Below are 27,369 nucleotides of genomic sequence, written 5' to 3' on the forward strand. Positions count from 1 at the left end.
AAAATAAGTTTTTAATGTTGTAATGGCTGTACGTTTTATTAATTTGTCCGAAACGCAAATTTATAGCAACTTTTCACTCCACCTTTTTTTCAACTTTTGAGTCCATCAGAATGTAAAAAATCATGACAAAAACTGTTAAAAAGCACTGAGTTTTTAAAAAAATTACATTTAAACCTTTTTTAATGATCTTTTATGTTACATTTATATTTCTAGAGTTCATCTGCGACAGTAACCGAGACAACGCACACATCACGTCCCTTTTTGTCTTGATTTTTATTTTCTTGTCATCAACTTTTATACAATAATGAACTTGTACATGTAATTCACATTTCTGTACAAGCAGTGACTTCACCAAATCTAAAACCAACAAAAAATTGGAAACTTAAAATAAAAAAAACAGCTACTTTCAAGTAGACAGAAATACAGTATTTAATGCAGATTTCAAATGTGTAGCACTAATACTTCTGCTAAAACTGCTGCTTTAAAAGAAGCTATATTACACTGAAAGAGAAACCTTGCATTAACAGGGCGATATTTACATGTATCAAGCCATCATCACATGTCAAACACTTAATAGGAGAATATTTATGATAAATAAAATCTTATGTCATTATGGTAACAAAGCTAGTACTAACTATACAAGCTATCAAAACAACATCAAAGTGTATACCTCAGTTATTCAGTACTGGCACCATTATTATGGATCAGTGAAAACCTCTCTTTGATTGACACTTTTAGACCAATATGGATAAAAAGAAAAACAAAGATGTTTGATTGAATGCTGCTAGCCGCTTCAGGATTTGTGTTTCATATTATTCACTTAATACAGATAATTACACCCAGCTGAGGAAGCAGGTAAAAAATACCCGGCATAACTTTGTCTCTTAATAATTTAAACTTCAGATATTTTTGGCTTCCAAAAGTTTTTTTCTGCCCTTTTTGGTAGTCTTATTTTCTTCTATTTCAATCTACTAGCCCATTTTTTCTGAGCTCTTTGACACAAAAGAAGAGAAGACAGAAAAATAGTTTGAGAATGAGTCAGAGCTTTTGTACTTTTTAGGTCTTATTTATGTATTTTTTTCCCAACATTTTTAGTGGTTATAGCTTGAGCCTAACCAAAAGTAATAAATCATTACTTTGATTACATTTCAGTCTAAAAGCATACAATGTTTAAAGTAGAAAACAAAATTCTGTATCCAAATGATCTAAACTTTTTCATCTTTCAGAGGAAAAACTGAAATTGTTTTCTTTACAGGTTGGTAATAATCACTGCAAAATAAACTGTGCACACACGATGGTATGTACTGTAAGTCAAATTCAAATCATGCAGTCAATGTTTCATCAGCATTTTTGTTTATTATTTGATCTTCCATCTTTTGCGTTGTCTGTGAAATAAGAATGACATTCTAGTCAAATAAAGACAACTTCAAAATAAGTCAGTCTAGCTCGTAGGTTTGTTGGTTTTCTGCTCGTCTGAGTGGGGTTTCCTGACATGGAGAGCACAATCAAGGTTGGCAAAATTTGAAATACAAGTATCAATATCACTGGATTTTCTACAGTGTCTTATTGAAGCTTAAAATTCTGGTATCTTGAGCCAATGTTTTCTATTACTGAAGTAAACGATGGAAGAAACTACGATATTAGGACCAAAAGTGTATCAAAGCAGAATTCCTCTGATGTGTGACGGGTGACAAAATGTCTGTTAAGAGTTTTTGCAGGGGGGGGGGGTGTGTGTGTGAGTGAGGCTGACTGTATGTTCAAGCAGCGTGACATCTCTGCGGCTCAGCTGTCACTGCTGCGGGTTTTGGTCGTCGTCGTCCACCGTCCTGATGATGACGATCTGCTCCAGGCTTTGTGCGGGGGAGGGCGGCGGCCGCAGCTGCTCCACCAGCGCGTGAAGGGTGTCCGAGTTGATGGTCTGCTCCGTGTCGGCCTCGAAGGTCACCTGGTCGGCGGTGCTGATTGGCGGGTGAGCTGGCTCCACTTTAAAGTCCTGGATTATGGCTTGGGCGGTGGAAGCTTCAGTCGAGGTGGTGGCTGTGGACGGCGCTGTGGCTTTTGGGTTGGGGGTGAGTGGTTCGGGGTTGGAGGGCTCACCTTCAGGGATGGAAGCCAAACCTTTGCTGTCGTTGGAGAGTTTGCTCTGGACGAAGGCCACAGGATGACTGGAGGCCAGGAGGACGACTGTTTACACACAGGAACAACAGACAGTTATCACAATGGAAGGAAGAGGAAGTTCACTTCAGACAACAATTCAAAGAGCTTTATGCAATTAAGATAGAACACTGAGGCCATCAAAATAGATGTGACATGAAGCAAAACCAAGACATTAGAATAGAACATAAAAACATAACGATATGTTAGAGGAATCAAGTAACGTAGATAAAGAGTGATTGAACTTATGGGCAGGCAGCAGTAAATAATAACGTTGTCAGCCTGTTTTAAAAGAGCTGTCAGACTAGCTTGTTCCACGGTAAGAGGGCGTAGAAATTAAAATTAAAATGTGCAAACATTTCTGTTTTATCAGGGACCAGGTGCTATCCATAACTTTTGCAAATTAAAAACCAAAGACAACAAATCCAAGCAACACAAGTCGGACCATATCATGCAGAGGAAATGATGCGATAATCATGCAATACCTTCACAAAGCAATAAATCAAATTACATCTGGATGTGTCAAAAATCATAGGTCATTGTCTTAACTCTTCAAAGTGAGCCAGTGTTTCTGCTGCGGACACAATCATAACTGCACACTGATGTGTTATACACACAGACGGCTCACCTGCTCGCGCTCTCTCCTTGTGTTGCCGCACCTCATCAGCGTGAGCTTTCTCCTGATGTTTGATCATGTTCTTCACGCTGGCGAACCTGTTGCCACACAGCAGACACTGCACCCCGTTGTTCCCCTCTGCACACACACACAGACACACACAGACACAAGAGACAGCACAGCAGCGTGAGCAAGATTCAATCCTACTTTCATCTGTTTAGGCCAGCACATCTGTTCTCATTTTAATGTAAAGTCCAGCTTCTAAAAAATCAATCATGCCTTCTTTGTTTCTTGCTGAAATTTGGCATCAGCAAAAAGTTACATGGCCATATTCAAACATATGAATAAAAATGCTTGTGGGCCAATATTTGACTCTAAATGTAAACAGAAGATTTATTAACTTTTGTCATTTCTCTATACTTCATCAGAGTTTATTATAAGAGCATGTAAACCTGAATATATAGCAAAAAAAAGTATTTTAGAAGCTGCTCTGGTGAGCTCCCCTCTGATCAGGAAAACCCACCTGGATGAAGCCTCCTCATGTGTTTCTTCAGCTCTGAGGACGTCACAAAACTTGCATCACATGACGACTGTGGACATTTGTACGGAGTCTCACCTGGAAAAACAAACACAAGAACAAAACATATTAAAGAGTGTGACAAAAGCAGCTAATGACAACTCTTAATCTTTGCGCTGTTTTAAGAAGCGCGGGAAAACATCTCTCACCTGTGTGTTTCCGTGCGTGAGCGATGAGAGAAGAAGACACGGAGAAGGACATGCCGCACAGATCACACTGGTACGGTTTCTCTCCCGTGTGTCGTCGCTTGTGATAGGTCAGTGTGCTGGACTGAGCGAACGCCTGACCGCACACGTCACACACGTACGGCTTCTCCCCGCTGTGCAGTCTGTAGGAGACACACACACACACAAACACAATACTTAATCAAGGATGTCCTCTGAGACATCAATAAATAACTCTTAATATAATTAGAGTTGGAAAACTTTAAAGGTGCACGCTTAAATAAAAGGAACATGCAAGTTAAAATGCAGAAATAAACAGTTCAAATGATGATAATATATTTTGACAGTTATTTTTGACAGTTATTATTGTTTACTGCCAAAGACTGGAAACCTGCCAGCCTAGCTCTTTGCACAGGTGAGTCAACAAAATGAGACCACTCACACCTCTAGAGCTTACCTCAGAACAATGTAACATCCCATTTGTTTAATCTCTATAAAATCCTGAAGTTAAGAAATGACACTTGTTTGTTTTGTGTGTCTCTGACTATTTCCTGTAGAGATCTGACAATCAGCAGAGACAAAACAAAAACCTCACTTCTTATCTACTTAGACTTCTGGATCAAAAGTCCGACAGGAGCAAAGCATTATGAATTGATGTATTATTGCCTCAGAGTTGCTGCGTTCTATAGAATAATAACTAAAGCAGTAAATGTACCTGATGTGTATTTTGTAGTTGGATGAGGTAGCGAACTTGAAACCGCAGCGCTCACAAGTGTACGGCTTCTCCTCTCCGTGGTGCATCCGGCGGTGAGCGACCAGCTGACACTTCTGAGCGAAACACTTCTCACATTCGGAGCAATTGAACGGCTTCTCGCCTGCAACAAACACCGGAGAGCGAGGGTGAGTGAGTTAGCCATCATTGGCAGCAGTTAATATGGGTTCATGTTTGTCAACGACAGGTGTTAGACTAATGTTTTCATTCTTACAGGAGGGAAACACGGTGGTATTTGACGCTCTCTTGAAATGGACTATCTTAGAATATTAGACCGAAACAATACGTTTTGTTTTCCCACTTTCAAATCACCAGACTTCTTTAAGAAATAGTCTTTTGACCCTGAAGACTCAGACAATGAGCTGCATAGAAATCTGAGCTGTGTGTGACTGTTTGATGGAAACTTGAAAATGAGAACAGCACCAGAAGTATATAAATCAAATGGGTGATGGACTGGGATTTTTGTTAAGATCCTGCACCATTTGGTGTTATGACATTACATAAACCGTTGTTTGAATTGTCAATACATTTGGTTTTCACATGAAAGGAGCTTTCCCACTACATGACTGCACCCCCCCCCCAAAAAAAGAGAAGCTTTCACCCCTCCCAGCTCAGCTCACCTGTGTGTATGCGCAGGTGTGTTTTCAGCTGCGTGGCTTGTCTGAAGGTTTTGGAGCAGAAGATGCAGACAAACGGCTTGAGCCCCTTGTGGATTTTCTCGTGTCTGCGCAGGCTGCTCACGTCTTTAAACAGTTTGTTACACTCGGTGCACAACAGAGACAGCTCGTCCATTTCTGAGCGATCCTGCTCCGCAATCTCGCCCTCCTCCAGTTCGCCGTTGTTATCCGTTCCTGCATCGCCACTATCGTCGTCGTCGTCGTCGTCATCGTCGTCGTCGTCGTCATCATCATCCCTCCTCCTGCCTCGCCCCCTTCCTCTCCCTCTCCCTCTGCCTCGCCCCCTCCCCCGGCCTCGTCCTCTCCGCCCTGTTCCGCTGCTCATTCGGGGTTTCTTCACTGGATTGTCGTCATCGTCATCCTTTGAGGGGCTCCAGTCTGCCGAGTTGTCTCCAAAATCTTTCACACTGGTATCAGAATCCTCCATCAACACATCTTCTGTTTTAGTAACACCTCTCCCTCTCCCTCTCCCCCTGCCTCTACCTCTGGGTCTCCCTCTAGGTCTCCCCCTCCCCCTGTAGCCTATGGTTTTGGGTGCAGCAGCATCAGCCGAGCTGCTTGGCTCCACCAGCTCACCATCAAAACTTTTTGGTTTTCTGCCTCTCTTCCTCCCCTGTCCTCTTCCCATGCTCATTTGTGTAGTGGGGCTAAACTCTTCATCGCTTGCACCTCCCTCTCCCCCGTATAAATCTTTGCCTTCATCATCCTTGATCGTTCTCTCCTCCCCCTCCTGCCACTCCCCCACTGCCACAGAAACGATGGACAGGGGAAAAGGTGAGCTGGGGCTGCCAGGAGAGGCTGGACTGGGAGGAGAGAGACCAGCTTCTTTATCTGCCTCGGACTGGGACGTCTCTCCGGGCTCGGACCAGGGAGTGATTTCTTCAAGATACTTTGTGGCCTCAGCCATCCCCAAGAACACAGCAGCTCGACGCACAGCTGATTGTCTTGTACTGAAATCATAAAAACCAGCATTTTGTTCATTTAGTTGGTTGAAAAAAACCCCTATTGTTATATTTTCTGGCTTACAAAAACACCACAGGCAACATGCAGTTCAGTTTTACCTGCTGAGGTTCATATGTCCAGTGTAGATAAACTCCAGAAGCTTCTCCAGAGCATAGCGGCTGACCTTGTCAGGGTCCAAAGTCGTGATCTCCTGACCCTTCTCGGCTCTGGAGGAGAAGTATTTGCTGAACGCTGCCAGGATGTTGCGGTGGGCTCTGAACTCCACATCTCTCACCATGATGGTGATATCACACAAGAAGTCCATCTCCCGCTGCTGATGTAAGCGCTGCAGGAGCAGCTTCCCATGACTGTTTGCATTAGACATCTCTGCAGCTGGTAAACAAGAGAAGAAGAACAAACAATGTAAGGAAAATGAAAACAATATATATATATGTTACAATTCACTTAGCAGACGCTTTTATCCAAAGCGACGTACATCATAGAGTAAGTACAACACTAATCCATTCATACACCGCCATCGAAGCAGCGGGGGCAATGCGGGGTTAAGCGTCTTGCCCAAGGACACATCGGACATGTTGCTCAGCTAGGGATCGAACCCTCGACCTTTCGCTTGAAAGGCGATGACTCTACCAACTAAAACACAGCCGGGGCGGCTGTTGGTAGAGTCATCACAGCTGTCTATATATATATATATATATATATATATATATATATAAAAAAGACTTCCAGCTTAATGTAATCAAATTTCAAATGAATCTGCACCAGACATCACAAATTTGGAATTTTCATTTTGCAATATCGCTTTTAAATCCTTCTCTTTAAAAGTGGCTGGTTATTTGTTTCAGTTTGTTGTCACACTCAAGTTGCTATTCTGTAATCTTTGTTTTAGATAAATTCTTAAAATGCATGAATTTGTTAGCAAAGAGCATGACTGACAGTGTGACTAGTGTGTGTATATATATGTTGAGGTGTATGGAAAACATGTAACCTGCCAAAGGGGGCGGCAGTAAGAAAAAGTTTAAGTCTCTGATATACCATTACAAAACTTCTCATTTGAATCTTAAAGCACTTTATATTAAAGTATTTACAAGACATTCAGGCATGAATGGGGTAAACTTCAGCTTATCTGTGTGTTTATTTTACTCACCTCCTATAACTCCAATAAAACAAAAACTGAAAAAAAACAAACAGAATATTTAAGTTAAAATCACATTACATAAAAAAAAAAAAATAATAACATCAAAACAAAGTATAGCAGTTTTAGATAAATTGTAAACATTATAATAAGAGTAAACTCACTCTCAGTAGTGTCTCCTCTTCTTTATTACTCCTTTCAGGTCGTAGTTTAGTCTGTTGGAGATATTAATGAATGAATACAGTTTGAACAATCAAAGGGACACAATTACAGCCCAAACAACCACTTAGCATCGAAATAAACATGAATAACCATGTTTAATTGTCTGAATCAGCAGCCTTGACAGCTGAGATGCAAGAAGCAGTTTTGTAAAATAAAAGCTCCCGCCTGCTTCCTGAGCAGGCCGTGCAGCCATGCTACTGCTAACAGCAGTGTCGTACATAGGTTAAAATGACTTATACTGTTTTATTCTCGATCCACTTACAATGACGACTTTATTGTGTACCCGGCAAGCCACCACAGAAACGCGTACACTCGTTCAGTTTTTAACCAGTCAGTGTAATGCATGAAGCTTGAGCTAACTGTGTTCGTAGTTGTAAAACGCGCGGAAAACATTGAGCTCTTATTTCGAAGGTTTCTACCGGCGGCGTCGGTTGTAAGTTGGCACGAAATGTTAGAAACGCTCATTTTTATCGACGAGCCGAGCAAACGCGTCGTTAAATGTTATCAAGTGTTGGAATAAATGCTCTATTTTTATCCGTCAGAAAGTAAATAAAAGCAGAAAAAAGTACCTTCTAATATCCGCGATCTCCAGCCATTATCCCGTGACGTCAGAACTTCTCGCGAGAGATTGGAGAATCCCCGCTGCAAACAAAGATACTCTTGTTGGGTCAAGAGAAACTCCTCCTCCGCAGGTACAGCCTGTGTGGGCAACATATGAGAATGGAAAAGTTGTCTCCAGAAACATAATTTTAATAAATCCCTAAGTTTTTTTTTAAATTACTACAATTTATATATATTTTTTTTTTATTAATTTAGTATAATCTGCTCCAGGTGCATCAGTTTGGTGCTAGAAGGAGAAAATTGTTGAGCAGGCAGCTTAAAGAGTTGGTTGAGGGCATCATCCTGCCGCTGTTTTGACAGGTAATAAAATGTTCAGAATGCACTTAAACACAAGCTGGTCATCACCTCTCCATAGTGCACAAATTCCACCAAACACACCACAGAACTTAAAGGGATACTTCACCCATTTGCATTAAGCTTTGTATCATTAGAAACCTGGTAGTATTTTTTGAATGGTCGTGCATCCCGCCCTCATTTTCCCCTGAGATGGGAAATCTTTATATTTCTGAGTCTGAAAAGGAGCTTCCAGTGATGCAAAATGACGATTTTTGCATCACTGGAAGCTGTTGCGGTTAGCGGTGTGAAACTACAACGCTAGTTCCTCATATTTTCGACCACTGAAGCTACAGACCAATCACAGATCAGTGGGTGGGAACTCACTCCCAGAATCGAAACTCAACGTCCACCATATTGCTTGGAAGCTATGCTAACAGGCTCTATGGAGAAAGCTGATAATGGCGAAAAAATATTATATATATATATATTTCCCAGAATGTCTGCTCAGATAACACCAATTAACTTTTGATATAATTGTTTTAAATGTCCATAAAGATCCCACAACAAACAAAGCCAAAGAACCACATTACTGCAGATGGAGAAATAAAATATAAACTATCATCACTATCAGCTAAAGAGTGCACTTAAACATTTGCCAATGAAATCTTTTAGAGAATCAGGAAAACTTTTGATCAAAAGGGGAGAAATTCGGAAGTAACAGGTGTATTTAAACAATATAGAAGTAGAATATTACGGCAGCGTATTGCATTCATGTGGAGAATTTTTTTTTTGCCCGGTTTCTTGTTATTACGAGATAAAGATCTTGTTAAACAAACCTGTGCCTCCTCATAGCCACCACCCTAACCAGGCAAAAAAAAAAATACTCCACATGAATGCAATACGCTTCCGTAGAATATAAAAAATAAAGCCACTGTGTTAGTTCTAGAAAATAATATAACTTATCACAAGTAGTAAAACTGTGTTTGCATATTTTCAGAGTGCTATCAGTCACATAGCTGAAAATGTAAATGAGGGCAGACTGAAATTTAAGATGACACAAAACTTTACCAGCTCGTCCTTTAAGCACAAAGATGAACATCAGTTTAGAAACACACTGAATGTTTGTTCTGAGTAGGAGTAGACTCTTTAAATGTGTCACAGTTGTGATCAGTGTGCATTTTCGGTTGTGTGTGTGTGTGTGTGTGTGTGTGTGTGTGTGTGTGTGTGTTATTGGAGGTAATTGAGCATGTACATATTGTGTGTCAGTATGTGTGCAGTGTGTTCAAGCAAGCAGATGCCTTCAAGGGTCAGATCGGTTTATGATACCGTGAGGTTGTGTCAGTTATTTGAGGTTGTGTGAGCTTGTTTGAGTTTGTGTGTCTATCTGTGTGTGTGTTGCTATTATGACTAAAGAGAGAGAGAGAGAGAGAGTTGTGTGTGTGTTTAAGTCAGAGGTAGCAGAGAGGTTTACTGGCAACTTTATCTCAGAGAGGAGGCTGCTAGCTCAGATAGAAGGATCATTGTGTGTGTGTGTGTGTGTGTGTGTGTGTGTGTGTGTCTGTGTGTCTGTGTGTGAGTGCATGCGTGTATGTGTTGATGACTATCATACCCACACTGCATAATATTTTAAGTGCATTTTTTTTAATGCATCTTATTTGAAATATATCTTATTACTCATAATGCATAACATGTAATCTGTAATTCTATCCAAAGGTCCTGCAATAAATGCAGTCTACATCTTTTTATAATAATAAAGGTTGTGCACGTGTGTGTGGATGATTGTGATAAATGTTATTGACGTGGAGGAGTTCTTACTCTAAAAGGACTATAAAGTAAAATCAACCAATGCTAATATTTACATATATATACAAAAGATAAATACAAATCAATACAACACCAGATCCAGTTAAACTGAACTTTAAATTGAGAGGACATTCTAATACAGGATTAATATTATTACTTATCAGATTAATACTAGTTTATTGGAGACAGGCTCTGATTATCACACTGCACAGTTAGAAGCTGCACAGTTAGACACCCACATCACTCAGGATGATGTAAACTATGAGCAGAGTCAAGGCCCTCTGCACGTTCTCTGCTCTCTTCTCTTCTCCTTTCCTTTTCCTCCCTCCTCTTCCTCCTACACCCCCCCTCCCTCTCTGACATCCTCCCTCTCCCCCACATAAACACACATCCTGATCCTGACACATTGATTATATGCTTCAGCTGATGTAGCTCTGCAGAGAAACAGACTTGTGTGTTTGGATTTGCATATCTGGCTGTTTGTGTGGACTCTTATTTTAAACTATATACTTCCAGTCATTGCAAATTTTCCTATTCCTGCTTAACATTTGTCACTGAGTCCACAGTTTCTCCTCCTACTCTCTCCTGATAACCGCTGCTGTATTTTTACACATTTTTATACAACATACACCAATGACTGGTTGACTACAGAGATGTTCACGCTGGTCTAACAGAGGAAGCAGCTAAACGTGATCAGAAAAGTCAAATTAGAGGAATACATTAGGTTCATTCGGAAGTAAGGCAATCCCCCTTCAAAATAAACATGTTTCTGTGTTCAAACAAAAATTTCAATAGAAAATAGATAGATACTTTCTCAAACCTTTACAGGACATTTTTTGGCTTGTATTTCATTTAAGGACAACTAATAAGAACATTTTAATTGCTACATTGGCAAATATTTTTCTTAAAATTCAGACCTTGTTTTTCGCTTTTTTAAAATCTTGAAATAAGATGTTTATCCAGACTTGTTGGGTGAATGGCTCTGATAATATGTTTAATGAAACATTTTGAAGAGAAATTAGACAAATCCATTCGCAAAGGTTTACGTGTTTGACATGTTTAAATCTGACGAGGATTATGTTTAAACATCTGCGCCCTGAAGCCTGAAGAAGGTTATTTTATTTTGAAAAATGTCACAGGAAGTTCTGTTGTTAATCAGTGTATATGGATTTATGTGTGTGCGGGTGTGTGTATGTGTGAGCTCACCAGCCTGTTAGATTTGGTCACCGGCTCATCGCGCCTCCGCTCAGTCAAACCAGCAGCTGCCGAAACTTCATTTCACAGCAGGAGGTAAGAGCAAAAATTACACGTCAGTTCGTGTTTTCACTGTCAATGTGAGGTTTTGTGATTTAACCCGACCAGTGTTTTGATAAAGTTTGCTCTTGTTCTGGCAGGGCTGCTCTGTAAATGCGTAATTTGTGATGATTTGGTGCGTAAAGTTTTGGTGCGTAATTAGCGCTGCGGTGGTTTGTTGGTGACGCGGTGTTAGTGCGGGTGTCTTTTGGCATGAGAAGGCATCCGTCCTCTGCAGTGGTCGGCACAGCATCCTGACTGCAGTGTCAAACAGCAACCATGTGTTCAGCGCGCAGGTGCCGTTGGGGTTAATCGAGACGATCCATGGATCCAAACCCTGGCCCGGAGGTTGCTTCACGGTGATTCCTAAGGAGGAGGAGGTGTAGGAGGTTCAGAACGGGTCAGACCTGAAACGAGCGCTGTGTCACTGCTCGTTTCTTCCCTTTTCACTTTTAGTAGATTGCTGCTAAACAAAAACCACTTCCTCCAAGTCAGTCAGATAATCACACAGCATACCCCCCTCACAAACACAGAACAACAACAGCATCTACATGGTTTTTTAAATCACTCTGGGTTTATCTACATTCCCTTACACGTTACTGATGGCATTATTAATTCCTCCTCTGCTGGATACCTGTTCTACATGATCTGAGAAAGAAGTCTATGTAGAGTGCTGTCTCAGAACAACCAATACATTTAGAGGAAGACTTACTCTACCTTCACTGATTAGACAGAATCTTAAACATTTTTTCAGCTTAAAGCAGTGGGTCGACTCTCTAAAAACAGCCGTCATTTATTTGTTATTAGGGTTGTTGTAATGCCAGAATTCAAAACTTAGATATGATTGTAGTAAAAATCGATCACAGCTGACAAAAATAGAGTCAGAAGTAATTTCTTGTTTTTATTACCACACTATATAAATGGGTCACTTCCTCTGCTATAGTTTCTATTTGAAAGACAGACCAATGTGGCTTTTGCATTTCTATGAAAAGCCAAAAGGACTTGGAAAAATGTCAGAGTTTGAGTGATTGCTGATCTGTGAATTTGAACAGATCACCGCTGCCCTCTCTCTCTTTCGCTTATTGCAGGTTTGGGTTAAAAATATGACTAAAGAGCAAAGTTATTTAAAGATTTGTTAATTTTTGATGCTATCGATCATTAAGAAATCTCAATTTTGAATACACATGGGATTGAACATTTTGAAAACCTTATTTGTCGATTGAAACAGTAGAAACTACCTACACACTGATTTATGAACATTTACTCAGAGGTGGCAGAAGCAAACATTAAGTAATCTGGTAGATGTACAGATACTTGTGTGAGAAGGTAAAAGTAGAAGTACCGATTCTTTGTCACAGTAAAAAAAAAAGGTACATGTTTTATCATGTATTTTTGGTATAAAAGTTATAACAGGCCTGTAAAGGGACATTTCTTCTTCTGTAAACTGAAAAACAATGAACATAAACTTTGTTCCAAAGACTAAATCAGGACGATGGAAAATGTTTTGCTGCACTGATTCTGCTCTTAATTGTGTCTTTTTTGCTATTAACATCTGACGAGTACAAGTGTTTTTCCATTGAGGTTGAAATTGGTGATGTCGCTGCGTAATGATGCAAAGTCAAAAATAAGCAATCATATCCCTCACATTAGTTTGAGAGATATTGACAAGTTTGTTAATAAGTGTTCGGAGTAAGAAATACAGAGATAGAATGTGTTAAAACACAAAAAGTAAGGCTATTGCACTTTGTTACCATATATGTGACCTTGCTAATTCAGTTATTTTGCCTTAACTGAATGTTTTTGTGGCTTCATTTCTAAGATGCTAAGATACAACTTGTCATCAAAGGTTTGCTTGACTTGCATTTTGTTTTTGATGCAGTAGCCTTAGTCATCCACATCCATGTACATTTTGACTTAGGATGTAATTAGTCATTAGATGACAGCCTTTACAATGGCCACTCTTTTTTTATTTCATAACCCTGGGTTAATTATTATTGCTGTAATAATATCAAAGGAAGTGGTTCAGCTTCACTTCAACCTGACGTCTGGGTGTCGGTTGAGGCTGATGGCGGACTGTTTGAAGACTTTAAATACCACAATACCCGAAAGCAGGTCAAAGGTCCTAATCAAATTAAGTTACAGAGAAAATTCAGGTGGCTTTCCTATTGCCATTCTAAATAAAACATGTTGCCATAGTAGCCAACATTGACACAGAGGCTGAAATTGAAACCATTGACTGTATAAAAAGATGAAAAATGTGTCTCTTTCTCCTCACGTTGAATTAAAGTGAATCCACAATAATGAGGAACAAGGCTTTTTCATCAGTAACCTCAGGGTTTTTGAACTCCATCCTGTCATGGAGGTCAGCAGAAGGTGCCTCTTTTGTTCAGTTGTGAGGCAACAACAGTGTTTCCCTGCTGCACAACTTGTGGGGTAACACTATGGCTGGTTTGGAGGCCGAGGTTTGTGTTGTTGTAACACCACTGTTGTGTTACTGTTCGTGTTCATAAGGAAGGAAGTCTGAAAGAGTATGTGAGGAAAGAGAGAAGAAGAAAGACAACATTCTGCTTTTTGCTACTTTACCTTAGATCGGGTGTGTGTGTGTGTGTGTGTGTGTGTGTGTGTGTGTGTGTGTGTGTGTGTGTTAGAAGGACCTGCTCTTCCAGTGTTGTGTGTGTAACTTTTTTGTCATGCATTACATGGGGCAAAGTTGACTCACTCACTTATTCCCATAGCAACTGACTAATGGGCTTGGCTCTGCTATTGTTATGCACAGGTATACTGTGCGTGTGTGTGTGTGTGCGCGTGCGTGCGTGTGTGTGTTTGATTACATATTCATGTAATGGCTCTTCCAGCGAACACAGTCTACAGCATGGGCGGGCTAAATTGACTTTGTGGGTGTGTGTCTATGTATGAGTGTGCTTTTGTAACCAACTCACACACACACATACACACATTAGGGGAAGCAGAGTGCAAGGGGCAGTGGGCGCGGTGGGAGAGGGCGAGCCACTATCGGCAACAGTGAAACATCATGACAGCATGGAAACACAGAGTAACTTTAAATCCACTGTAATGACAATTAATGTAAACTTAGTGAGCTGTTATTGGAGAAATACAACAATGATATTTGAGTTAATTGGGTCTAGTTTTTCCTCCAAGAGCAGAAGTGATGCCGATGTCATGTCTGACTCAGAGGTGTTGGATGGATGTTGTCAAAGTCTGAACTCTGTACAGGACACCCACATGTTACCTTAACACCAATATACAGACAGTTCCAAGTTAACTATGAAAAACAGATTCATCAAGGAAAAAACTACGTTATAGTTTTTTTAAATAAGCATCTTTATATGGTGCCCTGAAAAGACTTATCTAATTGTTGCAAAGGACTGAAAAAGGATCACAACTGATGTATTAGCGCACCTTGAGAAAGCACAATCTGCACGTTGGAAAGTAAGAAAAAATACTTTCCAATATTAAAGAGGTACCTGGAGACAGATCTTACCAAGAGTTCAAGAGAAGACAAACAACCCTGAAAACAAATGATGAAGGGTTCCCTGAAACAGACCAAACTGTGTAAGAAAGGTAGAAACAGACTTTCAAACAGGTGTTGGACGGTACATTGAAATGGATACCAAAGATACAAAAGCAGGGCCTTAAGAAAGCCTCTTTATTTGGCAGACAACGATCGAAAAATTTCTCCTATTACGCATGAATAATTGTGCTTACCATCTTCATGCAACCCATTTGCTATCATCTGACAATTTTATACCTGCTGGGAGGGATCATAAACTTTTAGGGGTGTCCAGTTTAGCCAGCTTTTGGCGATGGACTTCCTGTCAAGACTTTGTTTGATTTGCATTGCCTTTGTTTACAGTCTGAATCGAAACTTGAGTGGGAATGTACTAGGTGTTGAGAAACAACAAAAGGGGATTATTAGCTGCATTTGCCTCTAGAAACTGTCTTCAGATGACGGCTGCTGCTGGGTTCAGAGATTGTATTTAAAAAGGCATTCTGTCTCTTATGTTCTGCACATGGACTGTTTTCCTGAATACAGCCGATGCTAGCTGAAAGACTTTGCTACCTTTCATTTTGCGCGTAATCTGAAAAAAAGAGACTCTCCGTGGATGAAAAAGGATGCATTAGCATTTGTTTGTCAGTAGTCTGAGGATGATTTCACGTCTTTATCCTGAAAGTTATGTGTCTATTTCCTGGGTCTTCACTGAAACATCTTGAACCTCAGTCCATGAGTTGCATTAAATGTATAAAAATAACTTTTAAAGTCAGTGAAAAAACATACAAATAACATTCTTACTGTTGATGGCTGGAAATGGGTGTTTTTGGACTGAGATAGGAAACACATATCAACACTTACTGATATTTTTTTTTTAATCGAAATGGAAGAACTGAAGGCTTATTTCCTGCATTGATACACAAACACTGAATGTGAATCAGGACAGAAAGTGATTGTTGTGAAACTAAAAGGTCACAGGTTTGTCAGACTGCAGCTGCGTGTCGCGTTGAATTAAGTCTCGATAACACACTGAAGCCCTTCCCGCTGGATAAAAGCATCTCTCGCCTCGTTCCCTCACACTCATCTCCTTCTTGTCACCGTCTGAAGAGGCTGTGGTCACATGAACCACAATTATCCTTCTCTTCATCAAAAACATTCCCATGAAAGCAATTAAACAGCCGGATAATGTGTCTGTTTACATTGGTCTCAGACAGCTATGAGAAGGAAGTTAAAGATAATTTGTTGAGCACAGAGCTCCGCCATGAGTAAACCTTTGAACAATCAGTGAGCTGCCTCCAGCTCTCCTCACAGTCACCTCGGTGTGTGATAAATGACCTGCAGCTATTTTTCAATGATCCATAATCTCTAAGCAAACATCACAGACCTTAAATGACTGAACAGAGGGAGTATGACACAGATCATGTGACAGTGTTGTGTTTTTAGTTGAATTAAAACGAGGTCAGACTTTACAGCTGGACGACTGATTGATCCCCACTTGATCAGTTGATATCACAATATCCAAAAAGACTCAAATTTGTATTCAGATATATTCTCATTGTTATAGAAGCATTCATTTGTGGAATATGTTACAAACGGCAGAACTTATCTGTGGCTTGTCTTGAATCACTGTTGTTGTTTCTCATTTCGTGCAGGCCTCATATTTTTTTCATGTTAAATACGCCGTCCTTGATGAGACTTAAAAATAAAGCTTGATGCAAAATATTTCAGGTGACAGTCGTTGTACGGTTGTATGTTCGTGTTCACACCAATCAAATGAACTGGACTTCGGGGTTAAGCATACTCGGATACGGGCCTGGGTCCCTAGTGTGTAACCACTAAAAGAACTTAAAGTTTAAGAAACGTTCATGATTTATGTTTGAATAGGAACATTATACCATCAGTTTAATGACATAGATCAGTGGTCTCCATGAATTACATTACATCTGGGATGTAAACGACCATCTTTGAACCATTTTTACCATCAACATGTTCTTGCCTGACATATTCAAATTTACATGATAGCTAATGTCGCAATTAAGCTGTCATTGCTGCAAAATTGCCCACAATGTCCCAATACACCAAACAAAATTCTAACGTTTGGTGACTATTAATCTGGTATTAATCCGATGACTTTATTTCATACAGACGAAGCCGTTGTGTGTTTCAGGGACCTGTGAGCGTCCTCCTGCTCTCAATGTGACTGTGGATGTTGTGGGAGTGTCAGCTGAATGCCTCGGATGTCTCTGTAAATTAAGCACACGCACACACTGCTGGGTCACTGGTTTGGCGGGTAGAAGCATTCAGTTGAGTCGAGTTGTTCGCAGGTCAGGAGATTGCAATCATCTGATTTAAAAACAGGACACTTCCTGCACTGTGCAAAACAAGAAGACGAGTTTTAAACCTCTGTAAAGAAACACTGTCACTGTATTTTCTGTTGCCTGACCAGTTTCACACATGCAATAATACACACACACACACACACACACACACACACACACACACACACACACACATACACACACACAAACACACACACACAATATTACACACATTTACAGTGCAAGAAAGAAGAAGTGTGTTGCAAGCTTGCCGTCTGTCGCATGACATGGATGATGTCAGTTTGCATTCATCAAATAAAAATAACTTAAACACCACACCGGGATGAGTTGTGAGAAAACAGACCTCTGGGTACAATAATGTAAAATCCCTCCAGCCTCTATTTCATCCTTTAGAAGAGCAGGACCCCAGACTTAAAGACAGAAAGAGACACCAAAAGACTGATTTACTAATTTTACTGTAAATTTCTTAAATATGTTGGATGGATTATTTGTTTCTGAATAAAGTCTCTTCAGATTTATGATAAAAATCCCCTTTTGTGCATTTCATAAAAGGTGCCTTTAGCTTCATGTAGAGGACAACCAGCCTGTCAAGAATGGTGGGCATATGAAAGTTGATATAATTTATCAACCAGGAAATCCTCTTTGAGATTAGGAATCTCTTTTACAAGAGTATTCTGGTCAAGATCGGCAGCAGATAAACAAAGTTACAGACATCACAGAAATCATTACAAAAACGCAGGTCAACATATCGTTGTTCACCGAAAGTCACCAGGCAAATCATCTGCAACCTGATGCATCGTCCTCCAACACCCTCAGTCTACTTTATTTCTTTATTTAGACTTAAAGTTTTTTTTTTCAGTTTCAACAACGACATAATATTCACTAGTTTTTCCATTTTCATCATCTTTTTGGTTACACATGAATCTATTTGGTTTATAGATAATTAATAAAGTTGAATTAGAATGAAAAACAAATAGGAACAGATAGAAAGAAATATGTTTTGTGACTGGGTCACAGAGTGAAGACTGTATAGCGTCCAGCATTTTTCAAACGAATAAAATTACAAAAGTATGAAGCAGGTTAAATATTGCCTTATAATAATGAACAACAGACAATTGATTTAATCTGTGGACAAAGCAGGGCTCCATCCATAGAGTGAAGGGCATTGAGATGATGCGTTCATATGTAAAACATCATCGTAGTTGCAGCAACAACTCTTTTTTTTTCTGCAGCAAAAGACAAACATGAATTATTTATGACTTTCACTTAAACTTTCAAAAGCTTCTTTAGTAATATGTGTCAGTGTTTTGCTGCAGTTAAAACGATTGCTTAGTTTTTGTTTCCATGAGAAGCATTATGTGTGAAATCATATTGTGTTTTAATCCAAAGGAAATAGTTTATGGAGTTTATGCAGTTGACAGAGCTGACCAGCAGGTGGCAGTATCAGGCAGTGGGTTCAGATCATAAACTGTAAAAATAACTCACCTGACATAAACAGAAACTTAAGAAGTGACTTTGAATTGAGTCAGGTCAACAGATATGTGATTTGTAGGGGTTTTGATTGACATTGTTAAGGTTTCCCCCCGCCTCATGTTGGCACTGCCATGCTGAAGTAATGTCACCAAATCCTATTTGTCCTGCAGGAGAATTATCTCATCTCTCAATTGTTTCAGATTGTCGTTATGCTCTTTATTAAAAAATCTAACCGGAATCTAAATGTCTAGCATTTTGGTGGAAACAACACCAAAAAAATCAGCAATAACATCTCAAGAATCTCTGTTCAATTAGTTTGATATCCTGGAGCTGCCGTAAGATTTATTCCACAGGGTAAAGTAGAGGAAAACTGCCTCTCTGCACAGACACTGAGCTCTCTGAGATTATCCAGGAACAAACATTAAGACGACAGTTAAGAATAATGGCGGAGACAACAGCCTGTTACTGAACAGCTTTACAAAGGCGAGCTAATGCACTTTATTGATCAGGAGCAGGGAATGGCCTCCACAACTCTCTCTGTATAGGACATAGATGCACCTCGTATTAAAGAAAGTGTTTTTTTGTTGTGTTGTTAAGTAGATGCATTAACAGCTACTTAAACAGCGTGTGATTTCGTTTTAGGGCTTGTTGTTTTGAGATCTGCTTTTTAGAGAAATTCTCTACAAAATATTCAAAGTGTTGGCGGCGTTCAGCTCGTTCATAAAGAGTCAAAATAGATCTGTTGACCGCCATAACTTTAAATATGAAGCATGTTTGTTTAGTGGTGAAATGCTTCCTGTGGAGGCTGACTTTTGCAAGCAAATTTGGTAACCCTGCAATGTGGCATCTATCGCAATCATCAGGGAAAAATATTACAGTGCCCAACTCTTTGGATTGTTCCTTAATACCTGCAAAACTACTGACATTTCCATAATCATCTGCTGGACATTGTGATCTTTTACACTCGTATTTTGTTGTCTCATAAACCAGCTGTTGCTCATGATGTTTTTTAGACGCTCTTTCTTTTGTTTAATGACATCTTGATACTTTGGGTGTGCGTAGTTACGTTGCTTGTAGATTTTCTTGCTGTGGCTGGACCTATATAATGAATTTATTTTGGTTTACAATGTAAAGACATTCATGTTGACATTGACTTCTAAAGTGCTTTGTTATTTGGCTGCTCGTCTTCATTTGTTAAAAAGTCGCCATGTGCAGTAATATATAAAAGCGAGGATGCAAACCATCGTGATGCATCATTATAATGAACAACATAAGAGCAGATCAAATCAAATCGTGGACAGGGTAATCGTTATGATTAAGTCTTTGGACAAGTGCACAGCCCTGCTTATGAACTTGATATTGCAGCGGTAGTGTCTGTCATCTTTTTTGAGATGTAGTTTTAAAAACTGTCTGTTTTACTTTTTAAGTTTAGTCAACTGCTTATATTTAAAATTCCTCAACCCGTTTCACACTTTAACATCCTTCTTCTCAGTGTGTTTTCTTTTTAAGGAGGGTGTCTGATTGGTGTGCCATGAGCTTAAGCCTTTCATGAAACATTCTTTTCCCTCTTGACTACTTATCTTTTAAGTTTGGAGCACGTCACTTGGGTTGGAAGCACAGAAGAGATGAAGTGAGAATATTAAGTCGGATGTGTGGCCAGGATTTGGTCATTTATTGGATTAATTATTAATATGACATTGTAAGGAAATGAAGAAAGGAAATAAGTTTATTGAGTGCATGGATGAGTATTTTTAAGAATTTGGTCAACCAAACTCCATCGAGAAATGCTGCAATTTACTGTACCATGCTGTACCATACTGTACAACTCTAGTCTATTCTTTTCTGCCCGTTTTTTTCCTATTCAGCTAATATTGTAAAAATCTTTTGTGTATCCATTTGTGTGTCTGTGTGTGTGTGTGTTAAGCGCTCACACATGTGTGGGAGTCTGACTGCTTGATCCCTGTCTGGAATGTCAACAATGAGTCACGGCGGCCCGTTGGTCTCAGGGCAGGGCTGCTCTGTCGTCTAGCGTCATAACTCACTCACTGGTTCAGCCTGTTTCTAAAACAACCTTTACTCACTTAAACATTCAACCTGTACAGGTGTGTGTCATGAACATTGGGCTGATTGCATTCTTGTGCTGCCTTCATCCCCTCGTGCATGTTCTCATTTCTCTCTGACATGTACGAGCGACCAGAACTTCAACAATGAGCTGCAGGACACTTCAGTTAGCTGGATTTGGTCTGAAACAAAGCAGCCAGTCAAAGGAAATTTAAAAAAAATGTGGCCAAAACAATGGAAGCATGTTACACAGACATGAGAAAATGTGTAATTGAGTGACCTAAAGTAAGAAAACTGTTAATTTAGTCAGAGCCAAACTAGCTGTTGGCTAACCAGCAGCTGGCTGTAGCGTCATGCTCATCATACAGATTTGAATGGTATCAATCTTTCCAAGCACTTCACAATACAATAAAAAAAAATCATTTTATTAGATACTCTTCTAGAAGATAAGGTTCGGCTTCATGTTTTGAAGCGTCAGTGATCAGTATGCTAAAGTGCCCAGTGAAGATGGGGTCCAGGAGGCAGTTCACAACCATTTCCTAATTCATTAAAACATAGACTGACATAGTCTCAGTGACGTCTGACGAGGTGTTATGAAGCCCAATGATGGGGGTCTCTATGTTGGAAATGCTGATTGCAGCTTGCTTTGGATGGATCTAGACAGGCCTTAAGCCTCCTGAAAGCTATAACACGCCCACCTGTCAGTAAACCAGGCAATGCCCCCAATAATGCAGATGTAGCCTATGTTTAATGCTTAGCCTTAATATCAATCAAAACAGATGAGGTATTAAGAAGATTCACCCCCTGTAAACTCGTAACGAATAAAGAAATGAGCTAGACGAAAACTGTTATTGCACCAGTCTGTTAACACGTTTTTGTCTGCAGAAGAAATGGACGTTTTAATATGGGTCCTAATGGGGATTCCTTGATTTTTTGCAGCCGGTCTCTATAGACTCTCTAGGAACTGCAGAGTTTTTGCACTTGCGCAAGTAGCTTCATTTTTTTAATTATCAGAGGTCCATCCCCCCTCCCTCTATATTCATCAACCTGACCAGTTAAAGTTTAAAATATAGTCACACATTTTTTTTTTGTCTGTGATTTCTATTAAAAAAAATTGTCTTTATTTGCCTATCTGCTTTATTATGCCGTCTGTAAAGCTCTTTGGTCAGCTGAGGCTTTTTAAAATGTGATATTATAAACTTGCCTTGACTCAAATGTTTATTATCATTTTATGATAATATTCTTTTTTCTGCTTGACTCAATAGATTACTTGATTAACCAAAATCTGTGACTGAAACGACGATGAGTTAAAAGTTGATGGAAGTTCCTTTAAAGGCACATAGTCCCTTTAATACAGACAGGTGCCTCAAACAGTAGGTCCCGCCCTCTTTTCTCATTGGCTTTCTTTGAACTCCTTGAATGTCCCTCCAGCCAATCACGTCTCCTCTCTGCTCTCTGTGTCTGGTCAGACTGATTCTCCCCTCTTCTGTCTGTGTCCCGGCTGCACTCTGCTCCTCACCAGCTAGACTGTCTGCCTGGGCTGTGTGTGTGTCTGTGGATGTGTGAGACAGTGTGTGTGTGTGTGTGTGTGTGTGAGTGTGTGTGTGTGTGTTTGTGTGTGTGTGTTGTAGAGAGTGTGTGTGAGTCAATTTAAAAAAGCGTCTTCAGTTACTTTGTTTCCTGACGGAGGAAGAGTTTAGAGAAGTGAGGACATGGTGATGATGGTGAGGATGATGATGGGCTTCCCTCAGCCTCCGTGGGCTCAGGTCAGTGTGTGCTCTGTGAAGTGTGTGTGTTTGTGTGTGTTTGTGTGCAAGTAAAGTATATTCGTGCTCCTCCTGCTATTGTATAATACAGTGTTCTCCAGCCAGTTGGAGGTTTCCAGTTTCCAAGCGGACTCTAAGTGTGCGTGTGTGTGTGTGTGTGTTAGAGGGTTCACTCACAACACCAGAATTTTAAACTTGGTACTATTGATACTGGCCAACAGAAATAGAAGTACTAGGCACCTGATTTGAAAGTTCTTGTTTTCAGTTTCCAAAAACTGCATGCAAACTCCCTACACAATGTCTGAATTACACAAAAACTAAACATTGCCAACGTATTTGTGCAAGATAGACTTTCTGTAGTGGAGTTTTTCTTTTATGATATTTCAATTTATGATGGATTCCTTCCTCTCCTAAACTCCTGTATAATGCAATAGATATAGTTTGTAAAAGCTTCGGTACTTTTCGATACTATCCTCGAGAGATTGTATTGTTTAAAAACACATGGTATTGAGTTGAATATCAAAGGTCAGTGTCAGTTTTTGGTTTGGTGGCCCTAAAACGAGTATCTGTTTCTGGTTTGAATAAATCATCGAAAAGGTTTATACCTGTAAGAAGTCTATCTGTAATGTTATCGGGCACTTACAACAACAATCTGAGCCTGTCACTGACAAAAAAAAAAAAAAAAAAACGTTTAGTGGACGTTCTTACCAGACTCACACACACACACACACACACACACACACACACACACACACACACACACAGGAGCTACTTTCTTTATCTGCTTCTATCAGAGTGTCGTTATGCTGACTTCACAGAATATTTGTGTTGCACACAGTAAAAATAACCCCCTACAACTAACAAATCCAGGGAGTGTGAGATCACACACTTTTATTTCATGGTTATTTTGGTCTCGTTTTTTTTGTGCGTCACCTTTCATTACCTGATTAATTACGCTGAGATTCATGCAGATGATGATGCAGAGGATGAACTGAGTCTTTCATACTTTCTGTGTGGGGATCTCTCTGACTCAGATGTCTTCCTTGGTATTTGACACTGGCACGAGAACCTGTTTCACCTGTAAGGTTTTACAAAGTTATCTGATCCAGTTACAGAAGCAGAACAACTCATTTGTATTTTTACCTGTGACGTGACTATAATTAATCTCTGCATTGCCAGTGAGTGCTTTCAACCTGCACGAAATATCAGAGAGGGAGGGAAAATTGTTGTATGTGTCTCTTCTGTGTGTGTGTGTGTGTGTGTGTGTGTGTGTGTGTGTGTGTGTGTGTGTGCGTGCGTGCATGTGTGTGTGTGCGTGTGTGCGTGTTGGTGTGTGTGAGAAGACTCATCAGCCTGCCACCTGGCTGCTGAGTGATGCAGTTGGGGGGGGGGCGATGGTCCACACTGTTCCCAATTAGTGTAAGTGCTCAATGCGGCCGGGCATAATACACAGACACATGTGCCAAACAATCCCAACATTAATCATAGTAAAATATATATTTTGTGATTCCAACAGCCTCCAGTTTAGATTGAACTCAGGTTGCCTCCTCCGAAAATATCCTAAACTAGAAAGGAGTCTTTGTAAAGCTGATTTTCCTATCAGCTCAAATACAACATAAAATGCAGAAATCAATGCAAACTACAAAAATGACAAATGGTGATCACCACTAGAACTAGTTAGATATCTAAAATAAATTAAATTCATATATCTTTAATCCACAATGCACCAGCAAAAGGCATGAAGAAGAAGAGCCCCTCCGTGTAAACATGGAGGAAAAAAAATCCGGTTTTTAAATAACTGGAGAACATTCACAGAACATGTTGAAATACATACATTAGACATGTTTGACAGCCTTCATGGAAACACACACTGCTGTGAGGTTACAAACACTGAATGTAAACAGAAACTTTACACATTTACCTTCATGGCTAAACCACAAAACGGGTTTGTTAATGGTCAACAAATACCCAGAACAAAGAAAAAACACGAAGGCAATAAATGCAAACGAGACAGCAGACTTTAGTCTTTATTCTTTTTTGGGAAACTAGATAGAATAAAGTTATACTTTAGTTACATTTATTATAATCTCCACTATCTCCAACCATAATGTTCATGAACCAGATACCTTTACAATATCTCAATATTTTTTTTAACTGATGACTTAAAGACAAAAATATGAAGTAAATTATATTTCAAGAGAGTCATATCCTTAAAATGTGATATAGAGGGTTGTCAACATTTATGATACTTCATTACTTTTTCAATACCACATGTTTTAAAACAACACAATCTCAGAATTGTAATGATGCATTGTAAAGTACCAAAGCTTTGAAAGTCTCCACCAGTGAGAGAGAGAGGTGTGTGGTCAGTTCGTCAGATACTTACACATACTGACATTTCTCGAGTCCTTTTCATGTCCCATAAAGACGACAAAGTTACATTTATGTCTCTTACAAACCGACGGGGAGCAGAGGAGGAGACTGTACATTTCAACACCAACATCTTTGTGCAATACAAACAAAGTGCTGCTGCATTTTTTTAACAGTTAAAAACAAGAAGTTGCTCAAAATTGGGGGTCTTGGACTTGTAATTTTGTTCTTGTGGTATCCAAACAGGTATCGCTATAGTTGGCTTTTGAATAGAATCATATGGAAGTTTAAAAATGGTGGTATCATAAAAACCTAATTTCTAGCGCTATGTTGAACTTTTTAACCTTTATATCAATTATTAGTGGATTAGATGTTAGGGAAGAGGAATGTACAAGTTCATCATTTTCTCATTATTACTCTCTTCATAATTTAACATCTCATGTCTCTTATGTGAGTATAATTATTTACTGAGTAAAGTCTGATATGTTCTACTGTATTTTGTTTACTTGTTGATTTTGACAGGGGCCTAATGAGCTAATTTACATCTGTAGTTGCTGGGCAGAACACAAAGATGTCTCTGTTAAGAAAAACAAAATATACACTAAACAGTTTTTATACAGATGCTAATGCATCAACCTGTTCAGCACCAGGGTCTATACCTAAATAAGCCTGATGAACAGGCTCTTTGTTGTTTGTTTTAGTGATGACGACATGTTCCCTTCATTGACTAAAGACATGAAAGTGAATGTGGACGTTTTAATAAGTAGCCTACCTGAAGCAGAGCCTGTCTGTTAACACATCACACCCCATAGCTGCTTAAATTGAATCTGTATAATCTCACTTTTCTGCTCAGTTTGAACCTGCTGATCCTGTATTTCTTACTTTGCATTCATTCCTGCAGGTTTTCAGTTATTTCTGAATTCCTGGTTCATCCAGCAGCTTCTGCTAGATGTCTGCAGACACACCTCAGAGATGCATTTAACACACATTTACCTCATTCAGCAGTCACACAGAGGCTAACAGACACACACAGGATCTCAGTGCTGTGTTTGGTTTGCATACTACCGACACTCTGCACAGTGTGCAGTGTTTGTGTTTGGATTGTGCAACCAAATGTGGAGCCATGGCGGTGGAGTAAAGGTTATAGCATTTGCATCTCGTTGTTTCAGTTTGTACCTCAAGACTTTTGATGAATGTGAGGTGTGTGTAAACGCTAAAGGTGAACGGCAACCAAATAAAGAGTGTATTTTTTGGTGATGGTTGATCAGAGGCAGAGCGGATACCAGAAAAAACTCAGGCAAACAATACAGTTTATATGTCTTTCTTAATTTGAAATAAAAACAAGATCCTTATGCCTTAATGAAAGGATAAGTGCTCAGTGAAGAAACCCTCATCCCAATCATGCCCCTCTGATAAGTTACCTATACCCTATGGCCCTTAGTTGCCACTGAAACCCAAGCAGCACTGCCACCTTCAACAGACCCAGGCACTGTTTATGCAAGCTCCAGGTAGTCTGGCCCCCACAACCCAACCGTGTAAACCGATCAGAAAAAAAGAGCATCACAGGTGTTGTTAAGTGGAAACCTCCCTTCACCTTCCCACAACACCTACCCGACCATACCATCTTACCTCCCCTACCATATGGACATCATAGCCCAAACGGCAGTGCTACTTTCAACAGAGCTAGTCTCTGTACAAGCAAGTTCCAGCTTGTGACAACACTGAACCTACATGGCCATTAGGAGATCTCAGAAAATGGGTGGGGGACAATTCAACCTGAATGCTAGATTCACTTTAACTTTTAAATTTTAACTTAGTTGTTCGAAATGGTTACGTGTTCTGCTTCAACGAGGGAAACAGCAAGGTACATCTCTGAGCACAGTGTGTGTGTTTTGGTGAGGGTGTGTCAGGTCAGGGTCTTTCTTGAGGACAACAACTGGACTGATGGCTGCTGATTGAGACTTGTTTGCCTTTACAGTGTTCAGACCTGTTTAGTTTTTCAATGAATGTGGGACAGATTGTCTGACCAAAGGGGTTTGTGGTGGAGTCATGAGGAAAAGGAAGTGAGAGCAGACAGACCGCAATTAAACCTCAGTTTAAGTTTCAGTGGAACTAAAACATACTTTTTCATCAAGACGCACACTTTTCGAAACTTTCAAGAGGTTTTGGATCTCTTAATGACTGTGCTCCTCTTTATTCAGAGTATGACTACAGTTATGAGTCCTGTGTGTTTTGGTGATTCTGCAGCTATATAAATCTTATGAGACATTACAGCATTGTGTTTCCACTTTTCAAATAAAAACCTCCGACTGAGACCGAGGGAGTTTGCACAAAACTTTCCAAGCACCTGCATCTGCTTGTTTCTGATTGGCTCAAGGGTTTAACTGAATGAATCATCAATAACAGATTAAGTTCTTTATCCTGGGAGTTCAGGTGAAATCGTCCAGTTGTTGTGTCTGTCTGTGTTTCATCAACACACACAGTTTGGTGTCACTTTCATGTTTTGTGGTCAGTTCATGTGCGAACCCTGCAGTCGATCCTTTCATCCATAAACACACACTCACAGTGTGACTCAC

At 39.8% G+C, this 27,369-nt stretch overlaps 2 protein-coding genes across 6 annotated transcripts in view; one reads left to right on the forward strand and one right to left on the reverse strand.

Annotated features, from left to right (window-relative positions):
* Window positions 1–254: 254 nt before the first annotated feature.
* mynn (myoneurin) lies at window positions 255–7,926 on the reverse strand. 4 transcript variants are annotated; one of them, XM_020645915.3, is made up of 10 exons: window positions 7,850–7,919; window positions 7,223–7,273; window positions 7,071–7,096; window positions 6,022–6,295; window positions 4,904–5,910; window positions 4,227–4,386; window positions 3,497–3,675; window positions 3,294–3,386; window positions 2,783–2,908; window positions 255–2,184 (listed from the first exon to the last, which is right to left on the reverse strand). In XM_020645915.3, the coding sequence occupies exons 4-10, from the start codon at window positions 6,285–6,287 to the stop codon at window positions 1,790–1,792; spliced, it is 2,226 nt and encodes a 741-aa protein (XP_020501571.2). In that variant the 5' UTR covers window positions 6,288–6,295; window positions 7,071–7,096; window positions 7,223–7,273; window positions 7,850–7,919; the 3' UTR covers window positions 255–1,789. The 4 variants fall into 4 exon arrangements, with proteins under 4 accessions (XP_020501571.2, XP_020501572.2, XP_065805108.1 ...); XM_020645916.3 differs by lacking the exon at window positions 7,850–7,919 and adding an exon at window positions 7,543–7,802; XM_065949036.1 differs by lacking the exon at window positions 7,071–7,096 and having other exon boundaries at window positions 7,850–7,926.
* Window positions 7,927–11,144: 3,218 nt separating this feature from the next.
* pld1b (phospholipase D1b) overlaps window positions 11,145–27,369 on the forward strand; it is a 37,310-nt gene continuing 21,085 nt past the window's right edge. The window contains exon 1 of one of the 2 annotated variants that reach the window (XM_065949035.1): window positions 11,145–11,270. The gene's annotated coding sequence lies outside the window, so the exon portion shown is untranslated. Of the gene's footprint in view, window positions 11,271–21,896; window positions 22,424–27,369 lie in introns of those variants that run through there. The other variant, XM_065949034.1, reaches the window with a different exon arrangement.

The sequence above is a fragment of the Labrus bergylta genome, chromosome 20, assembly GCF_963930695.1.
Source record: "Labrus bergylta chromosome 20, fLabBer1.1, whole genome shotgun sequence".
Classification (NCBI taxonomy): domain Eukaryota; kingdom Metazoa; phylum Chordata; class Actinopteri; order Labriformes; family Labridae; genus Labrus; species Labrus bergylta.

What these genes read in the sequence shown, in the direction of transcription:
- mynn (XM_065949036.1), bottom strand. Translation starts at nt 6,287, where the DNA reads ATGTCTAATGCAAACAGTCATGGGAAGCTGCTCCTGCAGCGCTTACAT. An exon ending in GGACATATGAACCTCAGCAG is followed by an intron (nt 5,911 to 6,021) that starts GTAAAACTGAAC and finishes TTATGATTTCAG; the next exon opens with TACAAGACAATCAGCTGTGC. An exon ending in AACTACAAAATACACATCAG is followed by an intron (nt 3,676 to 4,226) that starts GTACATTTACTG and finishes TGTCTCCTACAG; the next exon opens with ACTGCACAGCGGGGAGAAGC.